Source organism: Parasteatoda tepidariorum, chromosome 10 (genome assembly GCF_043381705.1).
Source record: "Parasteatoda tepidariorum isolate YZ-2023 chromosome 10, CAS_Ptep_4.0, whole genome shotgun sequence".
In the NCBI taxonomy this organism is placed as follows: Eukaryota; Metazoa; Arthropoda; class Arachnida; order Araneae; family Theridiidae; genus Parasteatoda; species Parasteatoda tepidariorum.
Genome location: NC_092213.1, coordinates 23,673,621 through 23,699,043, shown reverse-complemented (window position 1 = coordinate 23,699,043; position 25,423 = coordinate 23,673,621). Strand labels below are relative to the sequence as shown.

Genomic DNA, 25,423 nt, shown 5'->3' with positions numbered 1-25,423 from the left:
CTTTTTATTTTATAAAAATTAACACTTACCTTTACCACTTTGTTCTTCGATTTTTGTTACCATTTTTTAGTGCTGCGAAAATGCGCCTTTGGAATTTGCCAAAAATAGAACAAGAAGCAATTTTATTTTTTCAGGAGCGAAATATTTTGCCCATTGTCCACCGAAATCCGATAAACTACTTCAATTTTAAATAAAGTGTTTTATTTTATGATTTGTCGCAAAAATTTTGGTGTAGATTGGTGGCGCTTAAAAACCGCCAAATCTGTAGCTGCGGTGGCGTTATTACGTAAGTACCGAATTTTCATTCCATACTTTTTTGAATCATATTACTTCAAACCTTAGAATATGTAAGAAGTATACATTAACACATAATGTTATACCATTTAATTTTTCGAAAAAAATTATAAACTAAAAAACGTATAATAAAGAATTCTTAGGATAAAAAAACGATTTTAAAAATTCCTCATATTGAAATAAAAAACTTCCATATAGTTTCTCTTTTTATTCTTATAGTTCTTAATCAGACGTAAAAAAGCATTCTGTAGAGAACTATCATCAAATGAGAAAAAAAAATTTTACAAGCAAATTTTTTATTGTAAAAATCATTACACTTATCTGATTTATAATTTCGGAGAATTCCAAAATATGTTCTTTGTTTGAAAACTTTATTCTCAAATAATCGATAGATAGTTTATCCCTTCATTATTTTTAGATAACATACTACACAGCAAAATTTTATAATTGTAAGATCTTGATATGAATTTGAATATGTAGCTAAAAACAGAATAGCTGATTTCTAGTTGAAATTATTCTTTCAAAACTAAAAAATACTTACCAAGAAAACGATAAAAATTAGTTAAGAATCAGCACAAATGGCACTATTTCATGTAATTTGGATTATTTTTTATTGTTGTTTTCAGAATTATATGGATACAGAAATATACAGGGTGATTCTAAAAAGATGGGAAAAATTTTAGGAATGATAGTACACACCCAGACAAACAATTTTTATCCAAGAATGCATAGTCGAATACAAAACCCAAAACCGCTAGAGGGCGTCAAAGTTTATGTTCTTATATGAGGCAAAAACACACAAAGAACGATGAAGTTAAGTTATAAAAGCCAATTTAATGGCATGTGATTACAATAAGTGTTCAAAACAGTGGCTGGCAGCGGCTATGCTGGTACAACGGTGAAGAAAAGATAGGCGAACTTTCCCTGCAGCGGCCGTAAGCTTGGCGACAAATAACGTAGCGCAGTAACTCGTAATAGGAATGGAGATTTCTCGTTTGCATGAAAAAACTTTCCAAGTGCGCCAGCACCTTTGCGTTTTGTTTTCGGCCATGCATTCTTTGATAAAAATTGTTTGTCTGGGTGTGTACTATCACTTTCTAAAATTTTTCCCATCTTTTTAGAATCACCCTGTATACTATTCTATAACGAAGAAGAATATTCTATAACTATTACAGTCCTGTACGTTCTGAATTCACATTTATTTATTGGATTGACGAAAGCAATGTTGACTTCACTCTAATTTGTAATGAATTGAAGACAGAAGAAATGCATTTTACCTTAATATACACACATCTGTAACAGTATGCGATAGCGAAATCGGAAGTTAGCAGTTGCAAGTTCGTTGACAATACAAGTTAAAAATTATTGAGAAATTTTTCTTCAAATATTTGGCGTGTTCTGGGCCTAAAAGATATCTCAATATTTTGGAGAGTTTTTCAAGTTCTTGGGCTTTTCCTTAGGGAAATTTTTATTTTTATTTGCTGCTAAGAAAATGGCGTCTGATTCTGCCAATGATTTTGATGGAACTAAATGAAAACGTGATAAATTAATGTCTGATATTTATAGGCTCCCACTAGAGGGCGTACTCGAGCGTTGCGATCGCCAATATAGATTCTGGTAGCGTGGTTGTAATTAAATTATTCTGAAAAAAAAAAAGAAATTTAACCGAATGAAAGGTTATTTTGCCATGCTCTAAGGTATCATAATGAAATTACGAAATTTTATCACATATTATAAAACTATACTTTATTGTTAATTTGCCCAAAATCATTGCCAAAGCGTTACGGCAAAAATTACTGAGCTTTTTGGAGTTCCCATAGATCCAAGAAACATGATAAATTTTACAATATTCTGTTAGTGTGGTTATAATTAAATTAGTAGACAATAGAGCATTTGGTGCAATGATCTAGTAAAATCTGGGATGGAAGAAATTACTTAATTTTTTTACAATGAAACTATTTGCCTCGCGTTTTCTAACAAAGTATCAATTGGATTAAAAAAATTTTCCTCTGTTTAGTCAAATTTCTAAACAACGCTAAAAATTTTGGAACACGTCGAACCATATTTTTTAAATTTTCTGTAAATTATGGCGTTAAATTGAACCAAATTATCGTACTTTTTGAAGTTGATTACATGATAATGGATACATTGAACGGAAACCTGGTGTAATTTAATTTTAATAAAATGGCTGTAATTAATAGCCTCGTAATTTTGAACATAACTCAGAAGACAATGGAATTCTTGGATTAACCTTATCGGGACCTTATTGGGGGGGGGGGNACCCTTTTGGGGGGGGGGGGATTGGTTGGCATTTATATAACATGGAGAGGAAAGCTATAAAATTTCCCATTGCTTGCTCTACTAGCGAAAATGCCCTGTTGTTGTTGTTATCATCCCCATGACCAGCAGAGATGGATCAGGTCCATGAGCTCATTCACTCTGAGAAAGTCTAGCACCAACAGAGGAGCTTGAACCAGGTCCTGCCTGGTAAGTCCCAGACAAGATAAAATGTGGTCAGGGGAGGCCTGGGCAGCAGAACACTTAGGCGCAGATTTCGATGTGTTTATTACCATATTTATAAGTCATTGATGACAGATGTCCACTTAGGAAACGAGTAATGGCAGTTTGTTCTCGTCTACTGCTGCCCCGAGCCCCTACTTTGATACCATGAGTGAACTGGTGGGACCGTCCAAATGGCCATATTCTTTGCCTTACATTTAGAAAAATGCACCAAGTAAGTAAAAGGTGCGACAGTCGTAATGGCCTCTTCAGCACCTGCTTTGGCCAAACTGTCAGCAATCTCATTTCCAGCTATATCGACATGTGACGGAATCCACTGAAAGTGGATCCAACGAGAAAGATGTTTTAGTTTCCTGAGAATATCAGCACCAACGCTATCCCTGACATTGTGCCAATCGGCCAGGTGCTGGATAACACTTTTACTATCCGAAAAGATCGAGATATCAATAAACCGTGAAAGCGACGGAGTCCAGACCCTCAAGAATTGCAATAAGTTCGCATCGGAATACTGAGCAAAAGTCCGGATTTCTTCTCTTGATTTTTATTTCCTGATCCCGAAGTTTAATATAAATGCCACTGCCTGATCTGTCACCATCAAGTCTACTGCCATCTGTATACAACTGGACAGCGTCCATGGGGACATAGTTAATTCTTTTAAGTGCTGTTTCATACAGCACGGCAAATCAATTTGTTTGTTAACCCGGAAAGGAAGGTCAACATGAAAGAGAACCCCTTCAAGACCCTCAGAAGGGTCGACTGAGCTCAATTGTCGAAAGAGTGAAGACTACGCCAAAATTCCAAATATGCTTTTCATTCAATTTTCCCAAATAAACTGATAGTGAATACTTGCTTTATTGCTCAGTATCTTTAAATACACGTAAAATACAAGGCCGTCATCAAATCAGGACTTGAGATATAAGGCATGTGGTTTATTTAGATTCTCTTTTAATTTTATCTGACAAAATTATACCAATACAGTTTTACAATCAGTACTTTTCTAAAGACGGTTAAATATTAACATTTGCTTATTTTTAAATTTCGATAATTATCTTTGGTGCAATTTACGTTATAAGAATCCTTAAAATCGGTTTTCATTAATTTAAACTGCAATGAAGTTAAATTAAAAAAAAACATAAAAACTGACAAATGTGTGGTTCTATATTACTAATTAAAAACTAACTTTTTTTTTTAACTTTTAGAACTTCATAGAAGTTCTAAAAATTATCAAGCTCTATTTCTCTTAATCAACTGAAGCGGTTTCTTTATTTCCCACCTTTTTTGAAAGATATTGTGCTGCTTAATAATACTATATATCATCAAAAGTTCGAAAAAAAAACATCAAGAATATGAAAATCAAAGAGTTAATCTAAAATCCAAGATGGCGCTCGTATTTAATTTACAATCCAGCGAACTTTTAACAACACGCTCTCTTTTTTTTTCCCCGGAGATTTTCCTCTTGAGTGTAGTTGATTCCATTTATTTCTTTAAAAATTTGTTTCCAAAATTATAAGAAGAAGTTAAAAAGCAAGGTTTTTTTAAAAATTTATTTAAGAAAATATCAAACACGGTGATCGGTAAAGGCCTCTTAAGATATGATCTGAATACCACTAGAATACTTTTAATCACAACACTTGTTGGAACCAGTAGAGCAATCTGGGAATTTACCAAATCCTTGTTATATGTTTTGTTTATCTATATCATTACATTGATGACGTGTGTAACTTTTATGGTTGTTTTTCGAGGGCTCCTTTGTCATATGAAATGATGCCTTTTTGAGAATATGCTATTTTTATAACTGATGTCAGCTTGCAATAGTTAGTCATAACTATTAGATCGAATTTAGCGTATCAACAGTGAGTGGCCCCGATCCTTATTCAGAAAATCGCGCCAAAACGTCAATAGGGAGAAAAGGCACAGTTTTATGAAAATAAAAAGCGTTAGTGGTCTAATTTTTTAATACTTAAAAACTTACGCCAATGCCTCATTATCTGGGCTCATAAAAATTTGTAGAAACTAAGAATAAGGCAGTGAACTTGATTATGTTCATCTAGAGGGGAAAATGTAGCCAAATAGGCGATTTTTAGAAAAGTTTGATAACTTTTAAAATATTTGTCCGTTCTAGCACACAAAAATTCTTCACGGCAAATATAATTTAAAATTATAGCTTTGCTCCTGAAGAAGCTTCCAAAAACTGTACTATTCTATAACATTATCTATAAATAAATAACAAGAAAAATTATTTTGGTTTAATAGTGCTTATTACCAAATTCAATTAGCGTTTAAATATTTTTCTTGGTGACTTTCTAGGATTTTAACTGTTATAGTGAGGGGTTCCAAGCTGTTAACAACGACGTTAGACAGAGGTAAGGTGTTCTCATGCCTTCAGTCTGATTCATTATATCAAGTTCTATTTTGTTCATAATTACAAGAATGAAACAATGCGCAATTAAACGTGTTCTAAATTTTTCAATACGCCTTTTTATATCAAGTTCTATTTTGTTCATAATTACAAGAATGAAACAATGCGCAATTAAACGTGTTCTAACTTTTTCAATCAAGTTCTATTTTGTTCATAATTACAAGAATGAAACAATGTGCAATTAAACGTGTTCTAAATTTTTCGATACGCCTTTTTATATCAAGTTCTATTTTGTTCCTAATTACAAGAATGAAACAATGCGCAATTAAACGTGTTTCGAAATTTTTCAATACGCCTTTTTATTTGAATGGATACAATTAATCGAATACTTTTATTAAACTTGAATATTTTTATTTTGTGCACACCCCTCTCTCCTCAATCGTCACATCCATTTATTCAAGCAAAGTGTTTTTTTTGTTTTTGTTAAGCAATTACTCTTGAATTAGTTACCAAATTTGTCTAATGTGTCAAATTAGTAAACTCTTGATTTAAATTTCACAAACAACTAAAAACATAATTTCCAAATAAATAAAATATACAAATTATTTCTAACAGAATTTAATAAGATATTTGCGCTGTGACGAATATTCAGCTACTCTTCGGCAATTTTTTTTTTTTTAATTATACATTATTAGAAATAGTTTTTACACACATTTTGTTAAGTTCACTAACTTGCCTGAGAGGCAAATGGAAAAACGAAATTTGAATTGAAACCAGATTACTTTATACCGAACCACAAGTTTTGTACTTCTGATTTTTTTAAAAATTATATTCAAGCAAATCAATTTTGACACTTTGTTTTAAGAATCGAGAACATATTTCTTTTCGTTTTTATAGATTTCTTTTACTCCATACCAATACATCAGTTTTGATTTTTTTCCCTCAATAATGACTAAACTTATGTACATATAAAAAAAAAATTTATGAATTTTTTTTTTTAAAATTTGCTATTTGTTACACAGGATTCAAATGAACCCAAATACTCTTAAGTCTTTAACTCGAAGCAATACTATCAAACCATAACGGACAAATAAGTTAAAATATTTAAAAATTTATTTAACTTTTTCTTTTCCAAAAATTAACCTTCCTTGCTCAAGATTAATTTTCTTAACGGAGATTTAAACTAAGTTCAAATTTCAATATCTTTCTTTGGAAAATATTATGGGAAAAACTGTCTTTTTAAAGAATATCCTATTTTTTTTAAAAAAGTATTACATACCGGGCAGAGAGGATTTTTTAAAACATAATAGCAACATAGGCATTATTTTTTAATTTTAATTGGGTATTTGCAATTAATCAAATGGTTGAGTATGGCGTGTTAACGTTAGTTTTAAAGCTCGAGCTTATAAATTTTCGGATCAGATAGATTTAATTCCTGCAAGCGATATCACACATGTACACCGAACCAGATTGGCTGACCACGCATGAGAGTATCCCATAACGATCTTAACCAATGGAGAACATCACACATTAATAGACATTAGACAGTCAATCGATATCAATATTAACATTTTGGGATTGGTACAATGGTGTTTGAAGGAGATTATAAGCTACATCATACACCCGTTTCAGTTTCACAAGTTCATACATGAAATATGACTTGAAAGCTAGGCTTTTTTTTCCAATTATACATGAATAGTGAATGAATAATTTATATTGTGTGGAAGACAGTCTACGGTCTTGTGTAAGTCATTGGGTACGTTGACAATGGATCTTTTTATCCCTAATTGGTGATTAACACCCAGTTCTCGTATTTGCACGAAGGGGGTTTGGAGAGCCACAATTCGCTCTTCGGTAGGCTTCAATATCTCAACCACGAAATTATTTACATTTGTTAATTTTGTAGGTACTTTTGTGAGGGACGGGTACAATCTAGGTACTTTTGTGAGGGACAGGCTTCATTCTTGCGTTTGAGAACAGAATTCTTTCGTTTTTCAGTTTGTGTGTAATGCTTAAGGTATTCCCCTCTGCGTTCGTTGGCTTTTTCACCTCGGCCTTCTGGCTTGAACTCATAACTTTTGAAACTGTGTCAATCAGTTTGGATCCTATTTATTTGTGATATTCACCTGAATTAGTATTGAAAACAATCAAGTTTGAACTGTAGGTTAGAATTTCTGCGATTCTTAATTAAAACAAAAATAACTTTCAAATGAGGAAATTCGGTTCCATATCAAAAAAATAAACTCACTAACTTAATGCATAACAAAATTAAAAGTGAAAAAAAGGAATTGTAAAAAAATAATCAAACAGCAGTGGTCGCCATGGCAACACATGCACACTGTTTACTATTACTCTTGATTATTGTAGTTGGAAAAGTGTGATGACGCCATCAAATCCAAACAAAGACCAATTTAGCCAATGGGTAAAAAGCTTTGAATTGGATACGAGCAAAAAAGTGACTGCATTAGAGTTTGAATTAGATACGAGCAAAAAAGTGACTGCATTAGAGTTTGAATTGGATACGAGCAAAAAAGTGACTGCATTAGAGGTAAATCATGGTATTTGGCGATTCTGAAGTCAATCGTTTAGACATATACGCGCGACGTTACTTATAGGTCCCATTTAAATCTAATCCAAATTAAATATGGTTAAGATCAGGTAAAAATAGTTGTTTTTAAAATCTATTTTTATTTTCTGAATAAGAATTTACAAAACTATTCAACAAAAACGATTTTTGGAAAAAGTAGCATTAATATCTACGATTTGAGTAGCAATAAAAATATAGGAATACCATATACTTATGTTTGTTGCAATAATCATTGCAATTCTACATTAACTGTTTTAATAAACTAGGTAAACTGAAAACTAAAAAATTTACCCCCAAATAGATATTTCTTTTCAGAATAAAATAAAATTCTTTAGTTTTAGTAACTTACTGAAGAAATAAAGTTTTTTTTTTTAAATCATCAGCAGGGCTCAACACAGGTCATGGTAGAAAAAGCAGTGAAAAAATTTACTTATTAAAAACGACGTTAATATTCAGGCAATATCCTAATAACCTTATAAATATACAAGAAAAAAAAAAGGCTTAGAAACACTTATTGCTGTAGAAATCAAATATAACTTTAAATGACATTTTTTACAGCTATTGAACTTTTTTTCTTTTTCTAAAAGTTGCATGTTAGCTACTACGGCTTAAATTATTATACTGAAGAAATAGTGAAAGTAAAAAACAAAAATATTGTTGCTATCATGTAAAGTCAGTACAATTTTATCAAGACATGCTTCTCTTCAGAAAAAAAAAAAAAAAACATTTTTAAAGTTCTTAATTTATAAACATTAAATCAGTAAAATATTTTCAAAAACTTCACATAATCATGACAAAATAAGTAGTTTCTGAGAAATATTGCAGAAAAAATTATGCATTTTTTGTAATTTAGAATTAAGTGTTTTTAAAAAACGTAAATAAAAAATAAGCACCTTTAGGCAGTTTTTAAAAACGCTATGCACCATGTACTGTCAAATAAATATCCAACAGTTAATTTGTAATATTAAAATAGAATTTTCCTTATCCGCCCCCCACTTTTTTGACACTTCAGTCCAGAGAGGAAGGACTCCCTAAGGATAATCTTCAAGCATCATAATTGCTTCTACATATTTTAATGAGGTTGAATAGTAAGTTTAGTATAGTGTTCTTGAGTAGTCAATTTACAGACCACACATTCCTAAGATCAGTGTTTGCTACTCGGAAACACTAGCATCATGCTTAAAAACACTATAAACAACTTGTTGAAATCATAAAAATAAATCGAAGCCAATAATATTTGATAATTTATGAATAGCTCATTTAATAAATACATAAAAAAACAACAAATAAAATTTTACTAAAAATATCATTTCTTTAAGATAGGCATGAATATATGTCGTAATTTACTAATGAGTAAGAAAAAGCAAAAATTAAATGAAACAAAGACAAGGAACTTGTTCACAATTATATACATTTTACTGCAATTTCAGATGTATTAAGATAGCAAATACAAGTTTCAATGACAAAGGTTATTTTCTAAAGAATATAACATTAAACCCTTCCTTAAGAACATCTTTTGTTTCCCTCACAAAAGAGTATTCACATATCAATGAAGTTTTAACATTTAATAAGTCTAAGGATGCTAATGCTTTTTAATTTAACGTGAAAAGAAATCACAACTTCAAATGACTGAATTTTGAACCATTACATGCCTTGTACAAGATACACCCTGTGGAAATACATGTAGTAAGTGATGAAAAATGGAAAGAAAACAAAAGAAATCTACACTTTAAATAATGCAAGTTGCAAAATAATCAGGTGCAGTTGAAACACCATGTCAAGTGAATTTAACAACAGCACTATAAAATAAAATGCACAGTTTTTTTCTTTTTTAAAAGTTTAGCCTCCTCATGCCTTTGAATCTGTAGTTTCCATTCTATCAGATTTACTATCATCTTTTTTATCTTTCTTTTGTCCATTAGCTCCTAAATCAAAAACAAAGAAAAGAATTTAATTTAATATCATTATCACAAAATTCAATTATTATTATTTTTTGTATGAAACTTAACATGCTACTGAGTAAGTTTTAGGAAAAAGGTTAAGGCATTTTACACTGATAAATTTTTGAACAGTAATTCGTTATTTACTTTATATGTTAAACATAAAAATATTATATTTAAATACAGGGTATCTGCTACATTTCAGATTTTCAAATTCATGACTTTTCATGATCTTCCATGACTAATTCCAAAAATTTTTCATGACTTAATGAAGTTACTATTTTCTCCGACAAAAACACAATAAATTAAAAAAAGCATTATAATAACATTAATTGAAATGATAGGTATAACCAAAACTGTTATACTCTGCATCTTCATATTTATAGATTTTAAATTTAAAAAGCAGAGTAAAGAAAGAGTTGAAGCAATACAATAGTTGAAAAAAATACAAAAGCAATAAATTTTTTTCTCTTTTTTTCCCTGCAGAATTACATTTTAAAGATACTTTTCCTGTTCATCAGAAAGGAAAGAAATACTGATTTTTCTGTTCTCGTTTCGGAATAAAAAATTTCGTCAAAGACTGGCTTGCTTCAGCTAAAATTTTAAATTGATAAAATAAAAAAAAATAATAATAAAAATTCTGAAATCACAGAAGTTTAAAAGATAATTCCCTCTCGAAATAATGCATTTTCTTTCATTTTTAAAAAGAACACCATAATTATTAAAGCACACGATAAAAACACTTTATATTTTAATAAATCATGACTGTGAGTGGGGATTTTGTTACACATTCAGACATTTGAACAATTGGGGGAGGGGTAAAATCCATGACTTTCCATGATTTTTTTTTAAAAAATAGTTAAAATCATGACATTTCATGACAAATTTTGTCCAATACAGAAATTCATGACTTTCCAGGTGCGCGGATACCCTGCCTTAACAAACTTTACGCTGACAAGGTTTTGAACAGTAATTTTTAATTTACTTTACTTGTTAAACATAAAAATATATTTAAATAGGTATGTACAACATTAGATATTAAATTTCTTTATTATTGGATTCAAAGAGAAAAATTTATTGTTTTTAGATAACAATCTAACATATTTCTGTAAATAAAAATATATTTAAGTAACATGAGTCAGATCAGATATTGAAATTTTTTTTTATCCAAGTAATCAGATGTAATATTAAAAATCACTAATGAAAATCAATTTACCTTCAGAATCATTTCCTTCACTTGTGCTATTATCACGCCTTCGTTTACGAGGGAAGGGTCCTCTAGTGAATTTTGGAGGAGGCAAAGCATCCATTCCAAGAACTTTATGAATTTGGCGGAAAGCAATAAGCCTCAGAGCATGCTGTGGATAAAGAAATGCTCATTAATGAATAAATATAACAAGATTGATAGACCATTGACCAGAATCTTTTTTCTTTCAGTTAGTTGTTTTCCAGGTAATGTGGTCCAACTCATAGCTCTCCTATTCTCTTTTATAATTGACGTTTTTTTCATTAAACGATAGATTTGATGAGAGTGTTTGAATTTTGATTTCCTAAAAATCTTAACTTGCACTGTTTAACTAATAATACAAAGGATACTGAAGTGAGATGCCTTGTGACCAACTGGAAATGTATGATCTTCAGGCAAACCTAGGTTGGTTTAGTAATTTAAAAATTGCTAAACCAACTTATAGTTTAAAAAGTGTATTGCCTCAGAAGATTTTTGGACACAGATTTTTAATGAACATTTTGCTAAACAACTTAAAAATCCTTCTATATATGTCATTGAGTTTGATAGTACACACATATAAATATATATATACTATAAAATAAAGGGATACTTTAAACTATTATAATAAGCTTCTATTTTCATACATATATTTTAAAATAAAAATGTTTGAAGAAAAAAAAGTACTGCTGAAATGTCTCTGGCTCCAAGTCACTTATGATTAGACCACAATACCCAGAGAATGTTTAGACAATCAAGTCTTCAGATGTCTAAAAAACATTCACTGGATCATCATCAGTAACAATGCACACCTTTATATTATTTCCAACCACATATTTCTTGATTAAAAAAAAATAAATAAATAAATTCTTTGCGCTTAGACTTTATGAATTTTAAATTACACAAGATTATTTAAAAATTGCAAATTAGACATTTAAAGATCCAGTAAATGATTACAAATTAAAAGACCTGCTTTATAATAATATGAAAATAAGCACAAACAAACCTGAGCACTGGCAGTTATATCTTCTCTTTCTTGGCTAGTAAGGTTGCCAGCAGCATCAGTGGGATCTTTTTCACATGGATCTAATAGACCCGAAGAACCTAGAAAAATGGCAAACAGTTATAGAAAGGATCTAGTAAAAACATATGATGAAAATGGTAAACAATATATTTACCAGGTAAAAGTACACCAGAGGCAATAGCTTCAAAAACTCGTCGAAGAGCATCACCAGGGCTAAGAGGTTGTCCACTACTACTTAAAACTTTTTCAACAAGAAGTTCCATAGCCTGATTGAGGAAAATATTAACACTTATAAAACAGAAGTGAATAGTTCACATTTAGTTGTTGAATTTAAATGTTAAGCTTCATTTACCCAGCCATTTAAACGACTCCATGTAGGGACACGCTGACACAAATCTCTTAGAATACGAATTATCATGACACATGATTGAAGTCCACTTGCTCTAGCCTGCAGGAAAATAAAAATGTAAGAAAATGCAATACTGTAAAATATTACATACCTGAATTGTGAACCAACGAGATAAAGAAATCACATGAACTCAGTTAAGTAGCAAAAAGAGATTTAAAATAGTGTTACCACACTGTTCCATTGCTTTATTGATAGATTGTTACATAAAGTGTCAAATAGACATTTCTCTCTTTGTTCCCCATCAATAGTTTAAGAGTTGTATTCCAATTCAGGCAGTTGGATGATGCATTATTACTTTTGAAAAATGGCTAAATAATCTAACTTAAAATATATTTGTTACATATGGAAATGCAGCTTGCAACTTTTAAGTTTTTGTTTATAAAAATTCCGTTGTGACTGATATGGAATCTTATTAGGGGAAGAAGTACTAAGTACTTCAAGGGAGAAGTACTAATTTTTTTAAAAATTTTATTGTTTCATAACAGACAATTTCACACTCTGATAGTAATAAACTTTTTTTCAGCATGCAGGTGCGAGCGTTTTAAAATAAATCAGAATTATGACATTAAATTATATGGGAGTCAGTAAAATATTTAATTGTAGAGTGAGTATTATCAAAATATCCACCAAGAAACTATTTTACCAGAAACATAAAAAACATGCTTGATCTGTTTCCTAACTGTATTACCACTGAAGCTGTCAGCATCAAGCTAAAGCTGCAGCACCAAAGCTATATTTAAGAGGTTAAAAGGTAGTTCAAGATGAAAAGTGGTATAAAAAGCTGCACCATACAATTGAACGACTGAGACTAGGCAGCTTGATAGCAGAATCTACAGAGTGAATTTGCATCATTATCTTAATAAATCTAAAATTTGCCAGGAACTTTAATGCAGTCAGATTATACTGGGGGAAAGAGTTTGAAAAAAAAAAAAAACTTTTTGTCCTTTGACGTATTACCTCAATTAGTTAATTTTTATTCAGAAAAGTTTAGAGATGTTTCAAAAAGAAGTCAGAGCAATTTTACCCCATTTTTTTAAACTAATGAAGAAAACAAAGAAAAAAAAATTATCTACAGTCTTCCTCGAGGGCGAGCTAGGCAGTATATTAATACCAGATTTTCTCTAAGATCTGCTTGAATTGAATGGCAATGTTATTGTATTAAGAAGAAAATGGTTGTTTCTTTAAAAGTCAAGACATACACATTTCTTAAATTCAATTACTATGTGAGCAGGGGGGAAAATACACCCTAACAGTAGGAACAAAATGTTCTGTTTTAAGAGATTCAATTTTCCTTTCTTTTGTGCTTCTCTAACTTTTATACTTTCCTTTCAAGAAATCTTAAGCCCTTAATGCATGAATACTCTTAAGTTCATATATTGTCGCTGTTTCATCTCAATTTTCTTAAAATCTTGATTATTTTTCACAGAAATTTATACCTTAATTAAGAGAAGATACTTATTTTTAGATATGTTTCAAGAAGTTATTAATATTGAAAAAGAGCTACAAATTCTTAATACATAAAATTTTACTTTCACCCAATTTTTAGAGGAAAATAAGAAATGAGATTTTTCTTCATGATTTACAAAGGATATCTGCTCTTAATGCCCCTGCCCACCAACAATATTGAAACTGTAAACGCTTAGCAATTGCATCCGATTCATTTATAAATGTTGTCCACAATAGCTGCGGTACCTGTAGGTATGCGGGCCAAGAGAAACAGAAGCTTTTAAGATTAAGATGCAAATGCTTCCAGAATTCTGAGCAGTACTTAAGAATGTAGAAATTAAAGAAAAATGGAACAGTGTATAACATTTTCTAAATATCGATTTAGGAAGCAGATGCAACATCATTCAACAGCCTAAGTAGATAATATGCTATCGATTTAGATGTAATAAGATAGTTAATAAGATAGAAAATCGTGCAGATTCACATAACCCATAAGAATTATTCTCAGATGTCAATTCAGGTATGCCCAGAATACTTTATACACAAGTAAAAGAGTAAATGTAGACAATATATATGTGCATATTTTAAGCTTCTTTAGTACGTAGCTAAAAGAAATGTTTTAATAAGAAAAATAGCTAAAATTTCTGCCAAATCGAACAAAGCTTTAGTATTTTTTTTTAAATTTAGAAAAGTACATAATTTTATTTAAGACAATTAACTTAGCTCCCTTTTTCTTTTTATTTTAAAAAAAAATCTATGAAAAATAGGAAAAAAAAGAGAAAAAAAAAAAGAATTTTGCAAAATAGAAGAGCTACACAATTCCTTATCTTAAAAAACAAGTTAAAACTTACATTCTCATTGCTATGCATTTACTTAAAAAAAATATTCTTTAAAAACAGGAATGTAATAGTATTCGGAAAAAATTACTAATTTCAAAAAAAGTGTGATAACATAATAAAATAAGATTAATATTTTGGGACAAAATCTTATTTGATTAAATACATTTAAAAATCACCAATGGTAAAATTTTTATTAAATCCTACAGCATTTCAATAAAAATTTTCCATTTGTGAATTTTAATTATTTAAAAAGTCAAATTCAGATTAATATAGAGCTGCGCATAGTGTCCATGTGAAAAAAATCTGATCATTTAACCAAAATTAATAGAGGATAACTAATTTTTTATTCCAGGTACTGCATAGATTTTTAGGATCGCGTTTATCCTCGATTAAGACACTATATCCTCCCGAGACCAAAGTTTTAAATAATGAGAGCAGAAAATGAGATTTTTGCAAAGAAATACGCAGTTTGAAAGAAACTCTTAAATGGAAGGGGGAAAAAAGAAAAACATTTCATACTATTTAATTTTTCCAATTACATACATATAATTTTTTTTTACATAATGTAGGATATTTTATAATGATTTTTATCACCAATCCACTTGAATCAAAATAATTAAGCTATAGAAAAAAGCAGCTTGAATTAAAATTTTAAACTAATCATCCCTTAAGAAAAAAAATTTAAACTCTCGTAAAGCAAACTGGAAAAAAAAGAACATATATTGCTAAGACAATAGAAAATTTTTAATACATCGTTCATGTTTTCGTTTCACATTGATTTAAAACCTATGAAATGCACATATACATGCCACATTTTTTTTATTTTGATACTGATATAATAGGTATTATTACGCAAAAACCCATAAAAATATGCACAAGTGGTTTTGGATTTAATTTTGGGGGTAAAATTAGTATACCGTTTTACAAAACTATTTCTTTCTCTGAAAGATTAACACGTTTAACGTCCGCCAATATATTTCATCCACAACCACAAATACATTTGTATTAACAGATTGTTTAAGTGACAAAAGTAGTAACATTAGGTCCATCATTTGACAAATTTAAGTCATACTGAAGGACAATGACTTTCCAGCCTCATGTTATGCAAGTGGAGACTTGCAATGCTAACTAGGGATTTTTTTGAGGTTAATTAATTTAAGGCTAACATCAAGTAGTTTTATCGCAAGTTTTCATTAAGTTATGTTTCAAACAGATGAACATACAGCATATAAATAATTATTTAACTCAATTACTAATTTAAAACCCTAACCAAACAAGAAATTTATCACTTTAAAATGCGTTTTGTTGAATTAATTTGAAGCAAGTTACATAGTCTATTTTAACTATTCAAAACAGCGTTTTTGTAGAAATAAAGATTAAATTTTTGTATGTTTCATTCATTCTCAATCATAAATAATTTTATGATGAAAAACAGTTTGAAACATAACATTTGACATTTTATTAATCTCTTAAAATTTAAGAATTGTTGGCTTATGTTCTTGCAGTGAAATAACATATATATACATAAGGCTGAAAAGTAAATAAAATGCAAACCTGGAACCACTTGGCATGTCTCAAGGCGGCCAAGGCGTCCAGGCATTTCTGCCTGTCCAGAACATCCGGCGGGTCTTTAACAACAGTCTCTAGAAAACCAGATGATAGAAGACTGAATTAGAACATGAAGACTGAAAGGAATGGGTGTTTGATCTATGGAAATTAGTCATATGTGTTGCTTTTTCATACACAGCATACTTTAACTATTATTTACTCAACATTTTCCCCTTTAACCACTATACAAGCATACTAAAGGTACCAGTATATTCTCTCAGTACAAATACAATAACAGGGCTTCAAGTCTAGAATATAAAAATCAAGGACTATACTGCCTCCAGATTTAAGGGAACAATTTCCTAGGATACTAACATGGATTTGCAGATATAATGGTAGTAGTTCCTGCACTTAAGGATGAATTTTTTAATCATTATTTTTTAATATATATAAGAAAGTGGGAGAAATCGAATAAATAAGAAAAATGGCTAAATAGTAGCAAAAAAAAAAAAAGGATGCCCTATCGAAAATCAGTGGAGTATGAGATTCTTAAGTATTTCACCCACACGGATTGTCCTATACCATATACGACACGCTATGAAGACTTGGGCATTTATTTCGATAGATACTTTCACGGCATATAACAAAACCTTTTCAATTCTCTTTTATTTAAATATTTATTCTTGCTATTTAATTCCAATAAAAATTTGAAAAGAAAAAAATCATTTTAATTTAAAGACAACTTTGAGCTGTGCAATAAATAAAATTAAGTAGAATTAGTAGTAACTTGAGTTGAAAATTAGTAGTAAAGTAGAATTTGATAAGAAAAAAAGTTATTTCAAAAGATCTTATCAGGTGATTAGTCTAAAGATATTCTTGAAAGCATTAATTGCAGACATACAAAAATAAGGAGTTGCAAACCAAAGAATTATGATAAAATGTTGCGATTTTTTGACAGAAATTAATGGTACTAATGCTGATCACTTATAAACTAAATATGACCAATGACCAAACTTAATTGTCAATAATTACTAAAAAGAATTAAAAGAAAAAAAAAAAAAAAGAAAAAAAACTCCTGACCATTGTCAAATTTATCCTATAATTAACTACCACTGAGACTCTTGTTTAATCTTCAAATTAATTTACTGAAATTACGTAGTAATTGTAAAAACCTTACTAGTATGCAGAGTAAAAAGTTTACAGTTAACATCAAACAGCAGAACCTAATTAATGCAGAGGGGGAGGGGGGAATTGCACAAAAGATACAAAGATATGAACGAAAATTCCAACACAGTATCGAAGAAAAAATTTCGTCGAATTTTTTCTAATAGTGTAAAAAAGCAATACAATATGACAATTCCCAGGGTGATCAAAAATCCTTCCAGGTCAGCCACACAGCATTCAACCTTCAGGATGTTGTTCCTTTAGAAAGCAAAACTAAACAAAATATATAGGTTACTAATCATAGTCAGCTGTTGAATACTCCAAATAACTTCACTAAAAATTAATTTTGAATGACTGAACAAATTAATACTAATATATATTAGTACTTTTAGCTATCATAAAACAAGAACTTTTAATTCACAAGTCTGATGGGCAACTTTTTCTTTTTTAACAAATAATGGATATTTTTAAGCTCTATTCTAATAATCTAGATATGTAGAAAAAATTAATATTTTCATAGTGCCATTCTGGAAGTACAAAAGAAAAGTTTAGAAAGTATATTAGAATATCTTTGTTGCTGTTATTAGAAAATACAAAATTAGAAATTAAATTAAATGTTAGTTTTACATCTATTCATATTTCAAGTTTGGATTTATTTTTTTTAAAATTAACAACATGAAATATGAATAAATATTAAAACTGGAAAAAAATTGAAATGAAGATTTTATTTAATTATTCACACAGCTCAGTAGGAAGGAAATACCAAACTTTAAGATCGAGCTATCTTTTTTAGTAGGATAAACTTAAGCAAGATAAACTTATGAATCAAGATAACTCATTAGAAGAAAAGATAAGAATTGTACAGAACGCAACAATGGACCAGGGATATGTTGAACACTATTTATTAAAATTTTGTTAGAAGTCCTTTCCCCATAACCAATGTTATTTTATACATTTATAATGAGCAAAAACATTGATAGTTTATTTATAATGGACCATAATTTCATTAACTACATATTTTTTCTTATTTTTCCAGTTTTTAATTTGAAGGAGTTGCTTTAGCAAATAATATTTCTTTGCACATTCAGAGGTGACAACTTAGACGGTGAATAAATATTTATGAGTGGTAGTCTTTAAAGTACGATTCTTGGTTTAGTAAATTCTATTTCTAGTGCTTTTAGCCACAACTTCTTCAAAATAATTCAAATGCTTATATGACAAGCCACTTAGTTACAGTAAAGCTGTGCCGAGCTTTTTAAAATGAAACGAATTCTAGTTTGTAGTTCTTTCCAAATTTTTAAAATATTTTGTCGAATTCGGAGTAATTGGCACCTCTGCATTATGCCAAATCTTACTCTTGCAAGCACTTTGCTTCTAAATTAAGGTGAACAAACTGTTTAGCAACACATTTGTCTACATGACCTCCCTACCCATATTTTAAGAACTAGAAATTCTGGCATCTCTGCTCTCTTGGAAGTTAAACCAGCATTAAAGAGTCTTATTTTTTTCGCTATCAGGGAAAAAGTTGGTACAAAAAAGACCGTTTTTTTTTTTTTTTATTATTTTTTTATATATACAAATTGTTGATACTAATAATCGGTGAAATCTTTAAAATTGAACATCTTTTTTTCTTTTGACTATTTAATTGTTATAATTTAATCTAGTAAAAATTCATAAATTTATGCACCATCAAAATCAGTATTAACAGCAATAGTACTATATATATATATAAATATTTTTTCCAAAGAATTTGGATTAAGTATGCAGTTTGGATTTTGAAACTTCCATCCACACAAAGCTCAACTTATTCCAATTCAAAAATCATATTTTAGAATTGGGATAATATGAAGATTAATTGTGATTTTAAGAGAAAGAACTAGCATTTATTATGAAAACTGTTAACAATGTTTTAAAAGTTTCGAAAAGCTGAAGATAGCTTAAAACAAGTCTTAAAATTACAGCAAATGTTAGAGAACTTTAAAGGCATAGCAAGAGAAAATATAATTATAATTCAAATATCTTAACCATCATATATATATAAAAAAAAATTAAAAAAAAAAAAAAAATCCTATACATAACATTTGTTGCAGTCATTCAAAATAATTATGTAATACTTTTTTAAAACTGCTATTAACAATTAACTTTAAAAAAAAAAAAAAAAAAACGATTACATCAGGGGAGCGTATATAAATATGCACCAGAAAAATAATTCTAATTATACCTCCAGCAGCAGGCTCAGTATTTGGTTCACGCATCACAGGAGAAGTCAAAGTGACAGTGACTGTAATTTTTGGTTCAGAGACCGTGCTGACAATGATTGCAGCTTCTTCAATACATCTCTTAACTTCATATTTTTCATCAGGAGCTATAGTCTTTAAATACAAACAAAAATACTTTATAAGAAACAGGCAATTTTTACACAGATGCACAAATTTTTATTTTAGTTTTTTCAACAATAACAGAATTCCCATTTTAGGAAAATATCAATCAGGGTGCATAGCCAAATTTTTCAATAAAAAATTAGCACCTTAAAAAAAAAAAAATAATAATTAGGCAGGTTTGTGACAGTTAAAGGTCTTATCTGGTTTTAACCGTCATGTGAAAAAAAATAATAACTTGGACATATCTTTCGACAATTGTCAAAAACCCAAAATTTTGGCATTCAAATAATTATTAGCTATTATAAATATGAAGTATTAAATTTTGTTCCACCAATTATTTTTTAAAACTCCTTGTTCTGAAAGTTACTGTCAAAAACCCAAATTTTGGTGTATAAAATATTAAACTATAAATAAAAATTTGACAAATTGTAATTGTCCAATCCCATAATTTGTTTAATTATTGAAATTAAGATACAAAAACAATTATCTACTTCCCAGATTTTGATGCCAAAATCTCAAGCTAATAATTAGAAGATATGCTCACTAATAAAAATTTTTTCTTTTTCCTACTGTTGAAAGTTAAATACACTAACAAAAGGCAAAATAATTACCCAAGATTTTACATGATCATTACAAAATAACTAGTTTCTGACAAAGAACTCTTATGTTGATTATATTAGTCACCATAAAAACAATTTAGACACAATTTTAAAGATATTCAATATTACGTGGCTTCTACATAAAGATATTCAATAATATTATTATTACAACTTCTTTCTTATTCCATTTTTAAATTAATTACTTTATTTAATTATGTAAAAAAACTAATTCAAAATTAAAATTAATTTAACTATCATGTAAAAAGGCTATTGAGCGTATTTTTCAGATTTAAATAAAGTTATTTATAAAGGCATATTCAACAAAACATTAACAAGATTAATATTTTTGATCAAACCAAATTTATAAAGATATATAAAGAATTAAGAAAACTAATAAATTCATGTTACTAAGGTAAATTAGTGAATGCCTCTAAGAATGTTTATTATTTGTTACTTTTCAGTATTTCTTTAATCAAATGATTAAAATTTTTTTAAAAATAATTTGAAATAAATACAATGAGTATTGAAGCTAAAAACTTTTGTCAGAAGTAAATTATTACAGGGTTCCTACATGCTTAATAATACTTAACAAATCTGAGATAGTTTAGTATTTTATTTCAATCGTTTTAAAATAAAATTAAAGTTTTTTGGAATGACAAATCAGAATTTTTTTACGTAACTAAATATAGGATTTTTTATTGCAGTTTAAATATTAAAAGCCCCTCACTTAATATTTTTCTTAAAAAAATCTTGCTGCTAATCTAATATGCTGAAATCTAAATTTAAAAATATAAAAGAGTTCTCACGCAGTCTAGGTTCTTCTGAGAGATACATTTTGTGAAAATTTAGACATAATTTGTGAAAATTAAAAATTATACTAAAAAATCTCAAAAATATGGATTTATCCTTTCTTACGGGATACAAAAATAAAATTTTAAGACAAAGTATTTTGTGAAACTACGGCTGTTCCTGAAGTTGAATTTGTGAAGGCACCGCTAAATCGTAGTAAATTTGGCCAGGACAGATCCCCGTTAAGAGTACTGAAATTTTTACAAGTAATAATACAATAATTAATAAAAAGTATTAAGCAAAAAAAGTGTTAAAATGAATTAATTAAATGACAATATTATGTTTAAAATTATCATTAAATGAATAAAAGGAAGATGTAAATTTTGAAGTGATGCAGTTTTGGGAGTCTTGACTGGTCATCAGACCCACATGAAAATTTGTAATTAGTGAATGATCCCGAAGTCAAGTTCAAAGATTATGGTACTGATCTATAAATAAAATATCACAAGGAGGACATTAGCTCGCCAGTGACGAAGGCGATGGCGCGGAACCAAAGATGAAATTAACAAGAGAAATAAAATTTCCCATCGTTATAAGGGAAAAAGTTTGTCAATGATTTGTTGATCCCCGTAATCAGCGAAAATTCGAGAGATTTTTCGGTTCAATTTCAGAGGGTGGAAAATGAAGCTTTAAATTAAAAATCTCTCGCAAAATGCAATAGAGTTGCACATGAGAGGCCATTATAGACACATGCGAACCGGTAAGTATTTCATCAAACATGTAAAACGAATGATGTTTTAATACGCTACGGGCAAATAGAACAATGTGTTAAAAAAAGAACACCACGCACTCTGTCAATGTAAATCCAAATCATATTTTACCAATACCATGAAATTTTTTCATCTGAAAATTTTGATTATTTTTTTAGTTGAAATGCCAAATATTAGATTTTGTGAGCAACAAAATATCATTCCATGAGAACAGGGAAAAGTTTCACTAAAATGTGACATTTTTACAACAAATAATTGCAATAAGTTGTTAGAATTATTTAAATCAAGTTTCAATAACTAATTACTGTTTCTGACAATTAAACTAGTTATTTTCCAGATTTTTGCAGAAAAAAAAATTTTCCCGACCATTTCAGTTATTTTCTGTTCTCCTCATATAAAAATGCATGTTCAACATAAAACATACTTACAGAGAGTTGTTTGGGCAAATTTTCAATAACTCTATCTAAAAGAGATCGGGAAGGTTTCTCAGCACACATCACTACTAACTGAACACTGAGATCACCGGTAAGAACTAAACCTTTAGCAAGTACACCAACACGCATCACTCCTTTTAATACTCTATATGGCTGTGGAGCTTCTTTTTCTTTGATTTCTTTATTATCACTAAAATGAAATAAACTATTAAAAACAATCAAACAACTCTCTAAAAATACAGAAAATAAAATACAGAAACCTACTCAGTCTTTTCTTCTTTAATTACAACATCAGTAGTTGTTGTCTTTTGAGGTTCTCTAGGGGAAAAAAATATATTGTCAAATATTTACAAATCTAACATTTCAAGAGAAGGTAAAGATGTTTTTTATTATATATCTTAGAAATGTACAAATTTAGTAAGGATAACTGGAATGATTAAAACTTGAAAAATATGTTTAAAATACATGTTAGAGTAGGTCAAAACTTTAAATGGCTATTTTTAGTCAATGCCTGTATTTCTTATTTGAAACTATTTTTGTGCATTTCTTTAACCAAAACTGCACACAAAAATAAAACAAAAGGTATTTACTTCTTATCAGTTTTTTCTGCCAAGTAATCAGATACGAGCTTAAGAGCTTTTTCTGAATTGGTGATAATCTTTTGTATGCCATTCAATTCTTCTTCTTTTGGATATATTTGAGTATGTTTAGCAATAACATGGCGGTCATCTACTGAATCTGGTCGTCTTAGCTAAAAAAAAAAAAAAAAAATAAAAAAAATGAAGGGAGAAAAACATTAATGCCTTATACATAAAATATAAACTTAACCTAACTAAGCAACAGGTAATAATTATGTCATGTTTCTAAGTGATACCAGTGAATTATAATATTTTAAACAAAGAGATACAATGTATACTGCATCAAGTTAAAACATTAATATTTAGAGCTCCATTTTTTAAAATTTTAAAACCTTAATTTAATTAGTAACTTAGTGCAACAGGATAACCAAATTGAATTGATGTTTAAGAATCAGATAAAACTAATACGACATTAATTCAGATAAAACTTATACGACAATTATTTTTTAAAAAAAATAAATACATATAAAAAAAGATTATGCCTTCCTTTAATTTCTCTTCTGCAAAACTCAAGAGGAGAACTATAAATTCCTATCATTTGCTAAACTGTCGATGCTATAGCGCTATTCACATCTAAATTTGTTGCCTAAAGAGAGGCTAGGATAATTAGACCAACCATTGCCAAATGTATCTAGAATCTTTCTTTTTATAGTTAGATTATCACTTTTAGCCTTCACCCACTGCTGTGGAAATCTCAAAGAACAAGCAAACTAAATTTATAGCTGAATAAACCTTTTCTTAATATGTCGCAATTTTGAAATCGTCTCCTCGTTAATTACCATATTCTAGCCATGATGAAATTGCTAGTTTCAAATAACAAACCCTTTCTTGAAATGGGGAAAAAAACTGTCCTAAAACAAAGCTTCTGCACCACAAAAATTTAATGCTAAGTTATCAGTGATTGAGCTTTAATGAAAATATAAAATATATATATTAACAAAACAAAAAATCCCACTTACATTAGGAGGTCCCATAACATTAGGTGGCATCCCCAACATAAAAGATCTTGGAGGTGGTGGAGGAGGCATGGGCGGTCCCATTCTAGGTTCTCTATTATAGCGACGATGCCATTCATAGATTTCTAATTCTTCCTCATACCGCCTTCTTTCTTCCCAATACATTCTTTCTTCTTCTTCAACAATTCTATTAGGAGCAAAATTACTAATGAGATAATATAGTTACAAATTTTAATCAAATTAATGATAATAATATCTTAAATTGAAGATAGATGTATTAAGCATTACAGAAATTTAACATGTTGATTAAAATGTTTTTTTTTACACAGACGTTTGGTTAACAGCAGCACCGTAACTGTACAAAACTATTCTTTGCTAATAATTCAAATACTTAAAGAGTGAACTTAGAAATTATACAAACTTTTGATTTTGATATCATACTCAACAAAAAGAAAACTATGAGGTTCAATTTCTAGGAAAGAAATAACTGTTTTTCTATCACACATTTGTTAAATTTTAAAAATAAAATCATATATGATTTACAAGCTCAACAAACCCGACTTCGCTCTAGCAATTAAATGCAGACGTCATAGAAAAAGACACACGCACACAAGCATTTTGTTTTTTTAACTATAACGTCTTTTAAATAGGGCAAAATAAAGTATAATTTGACAGACTTAAAAGCAATAAAGGGAAATTTTGGTGAAAAAGAAAAATTACTATTTTTATATCAGAATTACTTAGTTTAGAACAGAAGATTTTAGTGATTTCTGCCATAATTTTATTTATAGTACATTGAATAACACAGTAGTTTGAGATCAACACATAGAAATGAAAAAAAAAAAAAGTTTTTTTTTAATAGAACTGTAGGATTAAAAGCTGTCTAAGACCAATTACTAGATTTCTCTTTATACTATTATCATAAGTGAATGTGGCTTCATGAAGAGAGTACGTAGAAAGGCATGCATTTAAATTGATTGTGGTAAATTCCTGCTTTAATGAAAATTTAACAGGGGTGACTGTGACATTGAAGTGAAAAATACTGAAAATTTTACATGTAAATACTCGGTAACAAGATATTTTATATATAATTCATATTTTATATATATTTTTTTAACTAAAGAATTCCCCCTTTATAGTAACTAATTTAAGAAAAAAACTTAGTTCTCATAAGAATCGCAATACTGGATTTAAAAATCGCATGCATATGAACCACGATATTAGATTATAAAAACGCGAAAATACAAATCACGATATTGGATTTTAAAATCGCGCGAATATGAATATCGATGTATGATCACATAAGTACGATTCACAAAGAATAACTTTTAAATTAGATAAATACGAAATCTGACGTTAGATATTAAAATCGTTTAAATAAGAATCTCAATATTGGAGGATTCCAGCGCTGTTTCAAAGATTAAAAACTTTGAAAATCCAACAAACCAAAAATTAAAATTGCGGAAGAGTCACGTGTTTGAAAACGCCTTGTTAACGTGAT

The 25,423-nt window shown here is 29.2% G+C and overlaps 1 protein-coding gene across 2 annotated transcripts in view; it reads right to left on the bottom strand.

Moving 5' to 3' along the window:
* Positions 1-9,154: 9,154 nt before the first annotated feature.
* The window catches only part of LOC107438007 (zinc finger RNA-binding protein), a 36,015-nt gene continuing 19,746 nt past the window's right edge, over positions 9,155-25,423 (bottom strand). For both annotated transcript variants that reach the window (XM_016050165.3, XM_043049147.2), the window contains exons 12-22: positions 23,926-24,109; positions 22,919-23,079; positions 22,593-22,646; positions 22,323-22,518; positions 19,577-19,727; positions 16,198-16,286; positions 12,302-12,397; positions 12,104-12,215; positions 11,932-12,029; positions 10,917-11,058; positions 9,155-9,685 (exon numbers count right to left, since the gene is read on the bottom strand). In XM_016050165.3, the coding sequence (XP_015905651.1) occupies positions 9,609-9,685; positions 10,917-11,058; positions 11,932-12,029; positions 12,104-12,215; positions 12,302-12,397; positions 16,198-16,286; positions 19,577-19,727; positions 22,323-22,518; positions 22,593-22,646; positions 22,919-23,079; positions 23,926-24,109 (1,360 nt within the window). In that variant the 3' untranslated portion in view covers positions 9,155-9,608. The remainder of the gene's footprint in view (positions 9,686-10,916; positions 11,059-11,931; positions 12,030-12,103; positions 12,216-12,301; positions 12,398-16,197; positions 16,287-19,576; positions 19,728-22,322; positions 22,519-22,592; positions 22,647-22,918; positions 23,080-23,925; positions 24,110-25,423) is intronic.